The following is a 14,071-nucleotide window of genomic DNA, read 5'->3' as shown; positions in this document are numbered from 1 at the left end:
CACAATATATAAGGGAGCCCGAAGACCAGCAACGGCAGATGTACCAAAGCTATCAAAAACTGAGCACTTTCACGACACTCAGCCACTTATTTTGTTTGTTACATGTATTTAATTTATATGCAATAAAGACTTAAATTTATAATGCCTGTGCAAAGTGAATGATTTTCCACATATCCATTAAAATTGAACACTATACTATAATGCCCAAGTATACACTTTGATTGTAACATTTATTTACAAGCATATTATCTTTATTTAAAAGTTATTTGGAGATTTTATTATTATTTATATGATTATAAATATAAGTATGTACATTATATTAAGTGTGCTAATAAGCATATATAATTTAATTAATAATTTAATATAATCAAACTTTTTTGTCTTCATATAAAATAATATACAATATGTATTTTAATTAATGTATAAATGGATCTTACATAGTTTGAATATATTTCCTATATGCTCAAAAATTTGATACCTAGAAAATACTATAAAACTTGATTATTATAAAGACATTATTTATCAATTAAAATTTTTTTTTAAGTTCCAGACAACACAATTGTTTTTTTAAATTTATCATTTTATTATTTACAGACTGTTTTCTAAAATGATTATGTGGAAATGTTGGCTTATAAATGTGTAGATGAAAATTATTGTATTATGATTAGTTATGCAATTATATTTCATCAAATTGTTTGAACACTACATTAATCTTGTAAATAATAACTAATGATTTGATTTATTTAAATATAAATAATATAAGATTCTGAATTTTATCATGATGTATTTTTTTTCATGTACACAATAAGTTGTCGATAAAATGCATTAAATTTAAAACATGAGGATGGTGTTGGATATAAAATTGCATCTAGTTTGTTTTTTAGAGCAGACAAACTTTAAATTGACCAGTATTTATTTTTATAATTGAAAAAATTCAAAAAAAAAAAAATAAGGAAAACAGGAATTTCTATATAAATCTATTATTTCACAAAAAAGATTTTGTTATTTTTTATGTAACTAAAACAAATAACCGTAATTACTTGAAATTATCATCTTGTATTAAACTTTCAAAATATTTCATTTATTTCTGAGCTCTGTAAGATATTTATTTTTCAATTGAAAAAATATAAAAAATCTATAAACACAATATTTTTTTATAAGCGTTTAAAGTTAGAATTTTGACAAAATCACTAAAATTAGTAAATTATTTTGTAGTAAGAATTTCATAAAAAATTTTATTTTTATACCTACAAATAAAATTAACCAGAAAGCCAAAGCTAAATTAATTTTTTATGAGTATTTCAAGTTCAAATATTTATACATTCAACATTTACCCGTAAAATAATTATTTATCTTCAATCAATTATTGGTATTTTATATTTCAAAAAAAAAAAAATAAATAAATAAATAATAATAAATAATAATAATTAATAATAACAGTAGAAATATGAAATTTTATTTAATATTTATATTATCATTTTCATAATACGATAAAATGATAAAATAATTTTAACTCGTTTTGAGGCATGGGATTTTTTGATAAATCTTTATATTTATTTTTATTAACATGGTATAGGTACAGTATTATATTATCTCTATAGTACTAAACTACTAAAACGTAAACCAGAGGTGTGAAATGGCAAAAATCCGACCGACATGAAATTTTCTACCGTCACTAAGGCGCGATACGATTTTTACATAGCAATCGGTTGCTATAACAACCAGTTGCTATACACAATCACCGTCTAACTGGTAAAATTTTCGGTGTTGCACAAATTAACAGAATGACTCCCAGCCATAAGACATATACATTTCAAAAATAGATAAAGATTTATCCTCCGTCTGTCCCCAGACAGACTTTTGCTGTTTTTTTTTATGTCGATAAAAAATAAATTATTTGTTAGATCACTATTCTTGAAAATTTAATACGAAATCCCACATAAGCTGTTTTTTTATCTATTAAAATATTAAAAATATATAGCCATACATTTTTTTCATTTGAAGATTACAACAAATTTCAAATTATTTTGTTGTACAAAATTCATAAGAATTTTTAATTTTATAACAAAAAATAGAAAATTTAATAAGAGATTCCTCATAAGTAGTTCATATTGGAGCTATAAAATAAAAAATGTTTAAAGATAATTATTTTTATTGACATTTTCGTACCCAAATTAAACAAAATTACGAAAAAATACCGATATCTTAATCATTATTTTATAGATTAAAAACATTATTCGTGGGAATTCAAACTTGTAAAACATCATCACTGGTGATATACGACTGATTAGATAGACCGTTTCCGCCAAGGCTAGATACTAGAGCTATAGCCATGGTTTTCGCTCAGAATTGTCTTTCGTATACAATGATAGGTATATCATTGAAAACATATTTAACAGACCTATAATAGTGACCCATTCGACAACTAATGTAATTTGAGATGTAAGAAATTTAAGAACTATAAAGTGTTACTAAAATTATTATTTTCAATCATCAATCAAATTTTCGAAATACCCATGTAAAATAGGTGGTTAACCTATTAATACTATAAAGACTTAGTTCTATTTATAAGCCATTTTACGATAATGATTTTAAGCAAAAATTAATTCAGCCTAGCGAATTGAAGAATATTGTAATTAAGTATAAATTATATGTACAAATATGTAATACAATAATTTAGTTTACTATACATATTTTGATAGGTCACTTATTTTATACTAAAATTTACTATATGATAATAATTTGTCATCATAGGTATGCGCAGACTTAAAATTCAGGGCATGCCCCACGAAAATTTATATTATATATTATACACACAGAGACACAGCATACTTAGTATAATTATTATCAAAAAAAGAGCAAGCACAAGTCACATTGGTATGTTATAATTAATTATAACTTATAATGTATTTATTTATTATAATTTATAAGTATATATTTTAGTTTTTACAATTGTCATTTTTGAAAAAACTCTTTCACATGTACAGATTGTAACTGGAATAATGGTAAATAATTGCAAGGTTTTATAAAAACAACTTTATATAGATCTAGTTCACAGTTATAATTTTTACATATTCACATGAAAAGTTTTTTATTCATTATTTTTAAAATAATTTATGATTGAGGAATTCAAATTTATATATCCAGTGAACATTATATTACAAATAACATTAATTTTTTAGATTTGTTTTTTGTATGATTTTAACTCTTTCCGGCATGGTGGCTAGTGTAGCTGACCACTTTATTTTTCTGCTTATTGCATGGTGGTTAGTGGAGCTAACCACCTAGAAAATATTTTTTCTTTTTTTCTCATTTCGTGGTCGTTGTTGCTGACCACCATAGCTGATTAGTTCGCATACCACCAGATAGCATAGGATATATCAATATTAATTAATATTAAAAACATTTAAGTTATATTGAATTTTCTAAAAATATATTAGTCGAATTTATTTTATGTTGGTTTTCCCAGAATATTCATTATCATGTTATCCGTGCATTATGATTATTTTTATTAGCCTTTCTTTGTCATTTATCCTTCAGTCTAATCGACCAAATTGTTTTACATCTTGTGTAACATTGTCATTTTCGGTGGTCAACTACAATAACCACCACGCAGTTAGTGTCTGCATTTATACAATTATACTTTTCTGTAAATTTATTTATTTTTTTACTTTGTTTCACTCTTCCGGACTCTGGTGAGTTATTATATATTTTAGTTTATTATAATTTATAAATTAGGTGGATTGTATAGGAACAAATATTATTGATTTTTTAGAAATGTTTCGACATACTAGAAGTTTGAGTAAAAAAGAAATTGAAAAATGTCTGATAGTTGAAGATATACCTTCAGGGTCAGATTTAGAGACTTCTGATGAAGATCATGATGATTTCGATAAAGACCCAGATTTCAAATTGTATTCCGATAATGATGAACATTACTCAGATGAAAATGATATTGATTTCGCTCCTTCTACTTCTTCAAATTTAAATTCCACTTCACTAAACAAAAAACGTAAATTAAATACAAATGTTGACGATTTAGATCAATTTAGCAATGCTACATCAACTATTTCAACTTATTCACAAACACATGTTCCAAATAAATCTGTACTTATACGTCCAATAAACTCTATAGATGAACCAACTTGGTCTACAGAATATAATTTTTGTTTACCAGATATAATATTTGATGATTCGCAAACAGGTGTTACAATAAGTAATAGGTACGTCATATTATATTTACATGCCATTATATACATAGGTAATTATAAGACATGATTTTACTAACTTACATACTTTAATATACCTAACGATTAATGAGCTATTCAAATTATACATAGTTTCAGCAATATAAAAATTTTGTGACTTAGAAATATCTTATTAATAATTATTGTGTCATATTTTATGCACTATATAAATGATTATAAGAATTATAATAGGTATAATATTGATAGGAATACAATATTATAATATTTATATAAAATATGTATAATATCTATTTTGGTAAGTCATTAATATTTATATATATTGAATGAAAACTAACTTCTAAAAAATCTCAAGTAATTTTATAAATAATAATCCTATCGAGTAGGACTAAACGAAAATATTCGAGAATCGCGGGTGGTATATTCTGCAGCGTAGAAGGTTTATTAATCATGAGTCATGACCCATCGTACTATGCAGTACGCACACAAACGCAGTCGAGTCTACTGTCTACACTTCGTCTGCAGAAAGCGGTGATAAATTAACCGGTTTTCAAAAGACAGCTGCTGGCACTTAAAGCCATAAAATAAATATAAATACATGTTGTACTAAAAACACTTAAGATCATACAGTTCTGTCACCTGCTATAATTTATATTTTATAGCAACAACCCTCGCCGACAACTAATGGTTAGGTAAATACCTAATATAATATATAAACAAATTCCAGATCGAAAATGGTGATTTTTCTACACTTATAACTTATAAGTGACAGTAACAAAATTAACGTGCTATGGTGGTTGAAAAACCATCGTTTTCAACGAACAAAAAACCTTGCAGTATTTCTTCCGTTGAATTTTTATGATATTTTTATTTTAACATACAAGATACAAGCATTTTTTAATCAACTTTAACGTAACCAGATACCTACTCCCTCCAATATCTAATTTTTAGTCTTATTTTCTCCGTACCTATATTTGTTTTCATTTCTTATCGTCATCCCTGTCCATCTATACATTAAATTGCCTACCATGTGTGGAAATAAGCATATATATGTTTGGTTGCCTACTCACCATATTCCGGGCTCCAAATTGTATTATAGTAAATCAAATTAGTTACACAGATTGAATTATGAGTGATCCTTGTTCTCAAACAACAGTAATATAATTGTCTATACAAAGTACAAGTCTAGTCAATTTATAGACTATAACATATGGAATGACGAGTGATGATCAGAATGAAACTCAGATAACAAAAACAATAAGTTATAAGTCTATATTAGCTATACCTAACACATACACTAGGTATTATTTAAATTCAATACTAGATAATATATTATTTCAATATTTTTAATAATGTACATGGAATAGCCTAGATGTATACATTTTTTAGAATGATATGCATTTTAATATATAATATCATTAATACCTACATTAATCATACAAAAATTAATTACAAAAGTAACATTATACCACAAAATATTTTCTTTATAATTTATAATATTTTGTTTACAACAAACGGACATACAGTGTTAACATTTTTGAATTTGATTCTCCGCTACACCATAATGAGATCGACGATATCAAATTCATTACTATAATAGCTACCTACTGGACTTAAAATTTCTAACACCAACCAACTTTGAGCAGCTATAACTCGCCTACGGATCAATGAAAGTTAAAAATTTTAACGTGAGAATTCATAAAAAAAAAATGGCTTTATCAATTCATTTAATTATTAATATAGGTTACCATTTAAAAATCAAAAATTGATAGTTTTTTTACTATTAAATATAAGAGCGAAAAAATTTAAATTTTATACAATTGTAGAAAAACATGTACATAAAAATTTGAAAAAATCTATACAATTATTTTTGAAAAGGTCTTGCAGTGCATTTTGTCCAAGACCGCTGACCTACAGACGTGCTGTTCCGTCAAGTCTACTTTTCTTTTTTAAATATAATATGGAACACCTCACGGTCCACCTAATAAAATTTACAGTTAAATAGTGGTATTACCACATACATACGCTGTGTTTAATACTATACTGTATATCAGTGTTTCCCAAAATTTTTCTTTGTCAGACCACTTAAAGATAGTAAAAATAATTGCGCAACCCTTAATAAAAAAAAATTTTGTTTTTATATATATCTACTATTTGGTATTAGTATTTTCAAATTACGTTCATAGACCCCCTCTGGTACATGTGTGGACCACCACTAGGGGTCCGCGGACCATAGTTTGGGAGATGCTGCTGTATATTATATTGAAAAATATGATTATAGTTTAATATAAATTATATGAAAGTAGTATAGTGAACTGGTTTTTTTTTATCGCGTTCCCATATTGATTATAAAATACATCAATTTATTAAGTAGTCAATATGAAAACAATTAAATTTAAAAGTTGTATTTATTTTATTTTCAATCCAACGATTTGTATATTAATTAAAGATGTAATATTAAGTATTCAATTTTAATTAGTAGTTCCATAAAATGTATTTACTAAATGTTTGACCTGCCAAGAAATAATTATAAAATGTGTTTCCTATAAATAACATAATTAGAATGTATAATCTTTAAAATTAAATATTGTTAAAAATAATATAAATATATGTATAAATTTAATTATTATTATAATTAATGAGGAGGTAAACAATATAAATTAAATCCATAGTAATTGGGGGAATTCTCTCATAATGAACACATCTTGTATCACAATTTGATACTTGGCATGATTGTAGTTCTGTAAAAAATAAATAATAATAATTACAAAATCCTCACAATAAAAAAAAAAACAACTCAATATTAGAAATTAAATTTTAAAAAGTTGATTTTTAAACATAAATATTGCTACACAAAATTGGTAATTGTATAGATCAAAAATATAACCACAATAATCAAATATTACTATTATTGTTTGTATTATATCAATCAGCAAAAGAATGCAATAATTAGCATTATTTATTTGATAAGAAATCAACATGTGTCTGTTATACCGGATAGATTTTACGAAAAATGTAGGCTTTTAAAATTTAATGTTTCTTAAAGATTATATTACTTATTAATAAATATGTTTATATACAATTTTTGAAAATTAAAAACCATATTTTTAAATTATTACTCAATGTAAACAAACAATATGAACTTTTATTTTGTTAGTAAAAAATTCATTTTTCTCCTCAGACAATTGAAACAATAACCATTAGAATTAGAATTAAATATTTAGTAAAGATAATATTACTGATAACTTATAATTTTTTGTGTTTATTTTAAATTGATCAAATCTTTGATTTTTATAAAGAATAGAATTTTCATTATTTTACACTACCAGTATTATTTGTTATTCAATATAGAAGATTTATAGTATTACGAAATTCCATTTTAAATATTTTTCATAGTGATATAAGTAGTATATTTTATGGATTTTCATGCATCATTACCTTTTTTATATTATGAAATAGACAACTATTGATGTTTTTGATCTTGGATCCCCATACCAGTGTTCTATTTACATTCTTCCAAACGTATTAGTGATTTTCCTAAAATGAAAATAAATATAAAACACAAGCAAAATAGTTACATAGCACGATACATACCAGGGATAAGAAACAAATATTTTGTAGTTTTGAGGAACATATTATTGCTTGTGATGAACCATGTAATCGTTAAGTATCTGCTTTCAGTGATGACGGGAATCTTAAAATTATGATTTTAGTTAACATGAAAATCATTCACATACTAAGTTATAATGGTGCTATACTGGTAAGAGTTAGAATAATATTATTCATCACTCAATGCAAATATAAATTTTAGAATGGTTTAAAACTTAAATTTTTTTCATATAATAACAAGTACAGTGCTCTAGGAAGTAGCTAATGCTACTGTGCTATCAGTATTACTATTATCAATATCTTTCTTGGCTATTATCATTAAATCATTTAATCTATTATCACACAGTACCTATAATACGTTACTACCACCGTCTCAAATTATGTAAAAAAAAATGTGTAGTGAATGTACAATTACGATCTGAACTTAATGTGGAGTTGAATTTAGTTATAAGTTTATAACTACTAACCTCGTTTCATTTTTTCTTTCATTGCAATATTCAAGTCGAATAAACTCAGTAAAGATTTAGTATAAATCTAATCATTTCCAGTTGAATTTACACATCCTTTAAATATTCGGTTAAGTCACTAAGATTATTAATTGTTGTAAATAATGTAAATAGTATTTATATACAATCCACTTCGATTCAATACCAGTTAGGTAACTTCTGAAGGCTAGCCTCCTCGTATAGGGTTCCCAGACTTTAAAATCATCAAAGCGGGACATCATATTGAATAACATTTTTTTTAGAATAATTATTATATAGAAAATGATAATATCTGTTATTTTATTGGAAAATTTAGTAACACATAATATGTCCGAACAGTATTTTTGCCGAAAAATATTACATAAACTACATTTACATTTTATTAATTATTATTTATTGGTAATAAGCTAATACCTATTGATACTTTTCCGTTAAATCAATTTTTTTTTTAATACAGCAATATTGTTCGTATTTTTTTTATAAAATTCATTCAAGTTAAACCAAAATTATTTTTACACATCATTAGGTAGACCTCGTATTGTATTTTCATTACCTAATGGCTAATACGATAAGGTACTGGTCTGTTATCGCCCCGCCGCACGGGAACGAAAATTTTTATCGCCCCGCCAATTACGAACGCGGCGATTACCTATCGCTTTGTTTTATTAGTTTAGGTAATTTTACGGTACTTATCGTTTATTGCGACTACCTAACAAAAAATGTAACCGCCCGAAGAAATATTAAAAATTCAGAAAAAAGTCAAAAATGTGACTGCGCGTGTTTCGGCACAAATCGAAAATATCCCTCGACTTGCTATGCAACGCCACCTTAAGTAGGTCACAGGGTAAATTATGTCGTAGTATATGGGCAGTGATTACCCTGTGACCTACTTGAGGTGGCGTTGCATAGCAAGTCGAGGGATATTTTCGATTTGTGCGGAGCGTAGCGACGAGTGCCGAAACACGCGCAGTCATATTTTTTGTTAGGTAGTCGCAATAACCGATAAGTACCGTAAAATAGGTACCAATAACTAATAAATTAAAGCGATAGGTAATTGTTGTAAGTATAAATAAAATAATATGTTCGAAATCGCCGCATTCGTAATTGGCGGGGCGATAAAATTTTTCGTTCCCGTGGCGGGGCGATAACAGACCAGTACCTACGATAATCATCTAATGATAGAATGATACTTTGTACAATATTATTCCGTGTTTTATCATTAATTCAATTTCTACGATATTTCGTTTTATATAGAAATTATGAGTAGGTATGTTCTGTTGACCTGATCGATCAGATGAAATGATTTACAAATTTTACATATGTTTGGGAAAATGCTTAAAATTATTCTTAGAACTGAAGTGATGATGATGAAAGCTATAGTGTAGTTGACTTGGAAACCTAAGCAGCCTCTGGCACATCTCGGCGAGAGCTGACGGATTTATACAACCCGTATACTGGTGCTTATCTCAAAATCGAGCGACGGAAAATTAATTTCCGTCGTTAACACACAGAATAATCATTTCAATGCGTTTCAGTGACGATAATAGATAATGTAGTTCGTTTGAGCAGATATACATACAAAATTATGAAAAATAAAAATTTACGGATTTTTAGCTGGTATAACTATAAATCAAAGTAGCAATGTATATGTATAAGTAGGTATAGATTAACAATTTTTCAGTAAATACTAAATAGTATGCACTATTTTAAATTGATTGTTGAAAAAAGGTTCATTGCTACAACAATCTTAAATAACAAGCATACTCGTAGACCGTAGTAGAAATATTTAACTTCGTCGCAAAGCCGAAATTTTTGAATACCGATGATGATATGAAAATAATTACAGTGAGTAATAACAATAAAGGCGTTGGCATTAGGCGGTATAGGAAAATACAAAGAGATAAAAATACGAATTTAAAGTATGATATTAATGAACAAACACAATGCGAGTGTCAACACACAAATAATAATAAATATTAATAGGTACCTACCCAGTACCCATATTCTATATAAATATTTCGTATCTGGTATCTATAATGATTTTTTCATTATGTACCTACCTAAACGTTTAGTATTTCTGTTTTGTATTTCATTTAATCGATTGATTTTAATAATTTACGTACTTACGTATGAATCGAAATAAATAAATATTACAGTACAATATTATTGAGTAACAAAATAAAAATAATATTTCACATAATATTATTATTATAAATTATATCCACCAACACATTGGTTGCCAATTGGTGGTCCGCGGATTTTCCGCTGATTTTAGTGAAATTGTTAAAAAATTAAATGTATTATATTATTCGCATTATGTTCCACCTAGAGCTACACTGATTTTTTTTTCATTTTTATAATCAAACGAAATTGAAAAGTAAGCAATCATAAATGAGCTCCACCTAGGAGTCCCCGTACAATTTAAGTTTTAGCTAGGGTCCGCGGCTCAATGCCCCAATTATACCTACTGGGAACCACTGCACTATAACGGTGTGTACCATAAATAACAATAATTTATCGAATAGTAGTCATATCGGGCGGTTATTACTGCAGTGACGCACAGCAGCCGCTGATATCAGCAGCAAATGGACCGGATCGCCGACTGTATACTGTTATCGGTATATAATGACTCGTCGATTAAAAATTGAGAGATTTCGACGTGGCCGCCGTTCTTAAAAACGGCGGCTATATTATATTATACGTGTTATACTATAGGCTCTATAGCGAGAAGAGACTCGCGAGCCACCAAATGTATTAATAAATATAAAAAAAATAAATGTAAAAAAAAAAAAATCATATTATTATATAATGCATATTATAATATTCATATTAAAAAAAATTGTTTATAAAAATGTTAGGTACGATAAGATGCGAGCAGCATGCGGCTCGCGAGACGCGGTTTGGCCACCCCTGCTATAGAGTGTATAATGTATATAGACAGAATGACGCGGCGTCGTATATTATTATATACACACACACGATATTATATTATATTATATTTGTACGGAAGTGACGGAAGTGATTTCGTTATGGAAACGGTATAGATCGCGGATCAACACTCAATCGCCAAGCTATCGACAAACAATATTACATCGTCGTATATATTATTATAATAATATTATATAGTAAACGTTACTTCCGTTTAGAAAATATTATTATTTCCTGTATTCGGTCAAAGATAACTGTGTCGCGGCATACACACCGTCGGGGCGGTACGACTGTACAGTAGGTACGTACCCGACGAGCGAACGGCTCCCGCGACGACGTTATATTTTCTATACGAACGAAAAACAAAAAAAAAAAAAATTAATCATAACGATGTAAAAAAAAATCAAAAACGACGATGAACAAAAATATAATATGTATTTCAGGTAGACGACGACTGGACCGAGAGTGTGGAGTGATCGGACCGCGGCACACGATGGCCGTGATGATCGCTTTCGACGCGATGTGCTCGGCGTTGCGGGACAGGACCCGGCCGTGGGCGGCGCCGTTCGTCTGGCTGGAGGGCAAGACCGGCATCGATCACGTGAAACTGTCGGCCGGCTGTCTGCTGGCCGCCGCCATGGTCGTCTTCGCGTCCGGGTACACGACCATGCTGGTCAGCAACCTCTTGGGATTCGCGTACCCGACGTACGCCACCGTCGAGTGGATGGTGAAGGACGACGAGCGCCGCGAAACGCTGTCGTCGTCGCCGCCCACGGTGCCGCCGCCGGTGCCCGCCGGCCGGTCCGGCCGCAACGCGCCCGTGCCGCCGGCCACGCGGTGGCTGACGTACTGGACGACGTTCGCGGCCGTGCTCGTGGTCCAGCAGTTCTGCGGCGAGGTGCTGCGGTTCATACCGTTCTACTTCCTCACCAAGATCGTGTTTTTCGCGTGGTGCGCGTTGCCGATGGAAGCCAACGGCTCCGCGTTCGTGTACAGACTCGTCGTGCGCGACCACCTGAAGCCGTTTTTCCTGACCCGCCCGGCGGACGAGGCCTGAACCGTTTTTTAATCGCATTATATCATAATATTACATAATCCTAAATTTATACGAATCACGATTTCTATATAAGCTACTTATCAGCTACTTGTCATTGCAGCACACGCGAGACGTACCCGCCTAACGAGTGTTTTGTGTGTATGTAGTACATTTATATACGAATGTTATAACGTTTTTCTTTTTTGTCATAAAAACTGAAAATCAATGTTATTGTTAAACGTATAGGTATATAGCCTTATAGGTACGTAGGAGATATAATATGGGCAGGACGTGAAAAACCCACGATTGAAATTTTAACGATTTGTATTATATATACCTATATAATATTATATGTATTATTATTTTTTTTATATCGGGCAGAAAAATATTTGATAAAAGAATAAAGTTTTAAAATAAATAATTATTTTTACAAAAAGAGACTATTTTTTAAAAAATTGATTTAAAGACTGGGCGCAGTCAGAAATCAGTATACGAAATCCTTTTATGTCCCATCGCTTTAACTACGGTTTATAATATTATTATATCAGCGGTAGTTGAACGCGTGAACGAATTAAGATTTCACAGTTTTGTTAATAATTTATTTGTGTGAAATAATGCATGTAAATTTAGTATATCATTAAGAAAAAATAATTGATGATTTTGATTGAAGGGGGGCCTTGACAGTTTTACATTAAATTTATGGAGCCCTACAACAAAAAAGGTTGAGAAGCACTAGCTTACTAGGTACTTATTAAAATTTATTTTTGCCATTTTTTGTGATGTCTTTACGAGAATCCATGTACCTATATAGTGTACAAGTAACTAGTAAGTATAATATAGACGTACGATACCAATTTAAAAACACGTTGTGAGAAAAAAATTTACCTATTGTAATAATCAAGAGGACCCTACACTCATATATTTATATATAATATATAAGTCTTCGTCTTCTAAATACATACAACATACAACTCCTATATACACTCATCTTATTCTAAATTTTAATATAATAAAATAATAGTTAATTCATTAATCAATAATAACGAATAGTAAATATTCGTGAATTATCCGTTACAAAATTACTTGATGACAAATATCGGGTATAAAAAATGCGTATAGCTATAATACAGTCGTTGCCAGATAAATTGAGACTGCGGCGGCGCAATAACGAAAAACCAACAGTTCTCCGTATTTCAATGTTACTATCGATAATATAAAAATATATATATATTTATTTTTATGCGTAGATAGATTATTATAATTTATACATAGATTTTACACATCGTGACTAGTTTGGGATACACCTATTGAAAAGCGCCGCCGCCGTCTCATTTTATCTGGCAACGACTTGTACCTATGTAATATGTATTATATTGTAGTTATAGGATTTAGGACTTATAGCATTCGCATATCCATCATTATTATCATACATATAGTAAAACATAATAGAGTGATATAAAAATACGTTTTATATAATACGGATAATTCAAATATAAAATTTTATTTTGCTCGTTTTTGCGTAATTTTAATTATTTTGCTATGCCGACGCATATTCAACGATTTTTAACAATTTATGAATAATGTTCAACAAGTATTAATTAAAAATATATTTTGACTATTTCGAGCATATTAATACTATTAATTTCTAGATAACTGTTATAAAAATGTTGTACTATTCTGTATTATATCGCATACCATGTTTTATGTCTCTTTTCACTTATACTTATTATGCTAAGAAGTATAGATTGTATAATTATTATAAAAAAAATAAAAAAAAAATTATTATATGACCCAATAATATATTATAT

General features: G+C 28.8%; 1 protein-coding gene and 1 long non-coding RNA gene across 2 annotated transcripts; one reads left to right on the top strand and one right to left on the bottom strand.

The window, feature by feature from the left end:
- Positions 1 to 6,699: 6,699 nt before the first annotated feature.
- On the bottom strand, positions 6,700 to 8,596 carry LOC114130974 (uncharacterized). The gene is made up of 3 exons (XR_003592958.2): positions 7,800 to 8,596; positions 7,644 to 7,742; positions 6,700 to 6,946 (listed from the first exon to the last, which is right to left on the bottom strand). It is a non-coding gene; the product is annotated as an uncharacterized LOC114130974 (long non-coding RNA).
- Positions 8,597 to 11,341: 2,745 nt separating this feature from the next.
- LOC126551779 (receptor expression-enhancing protein 5-like) lies at positions 11,342 to 12,699 on the top strand. Its single transcript, XM_050205919.1, has 2 exons — positions 11,342 to 11,528; positions 11,671 to 12,699. Exon 2 carries the CDS (start codon positions 11,721 to 11,723, stop codon positions 12,282 to 12,284), a length of 564 nt encoding a protein of 187 aa, XP_050061876.1. The 5' UTR covers positions 11,342 to 11,528; positions 11,671 to 11,720; the 3' UTR covers positions 12,285 to 12,699.
- The last annotated feature ends 1,372 nt before the right edge of the window (positions 12,700 to 14,071 follow it).

The sequence above is a fragment of the Aphis gossypii genome, chromosome X (genome assembly GCF_020184175.1).
Source record: "Aphis gossypii isolate Hap1 chromosome X, ASM2018417v2, whole genome shotgun sequence".
Taxonomy (NCBI): Eukaryota; Metazoa; Arthropoda; class Insecta; order Hemiptera; family Aphididae; genus Aphis; species Aphis gossypii.
Note: the sequence above shows the minus strand (reverse complement) of the source record. Positions and strands in the feature narration are given on the sequence as shown.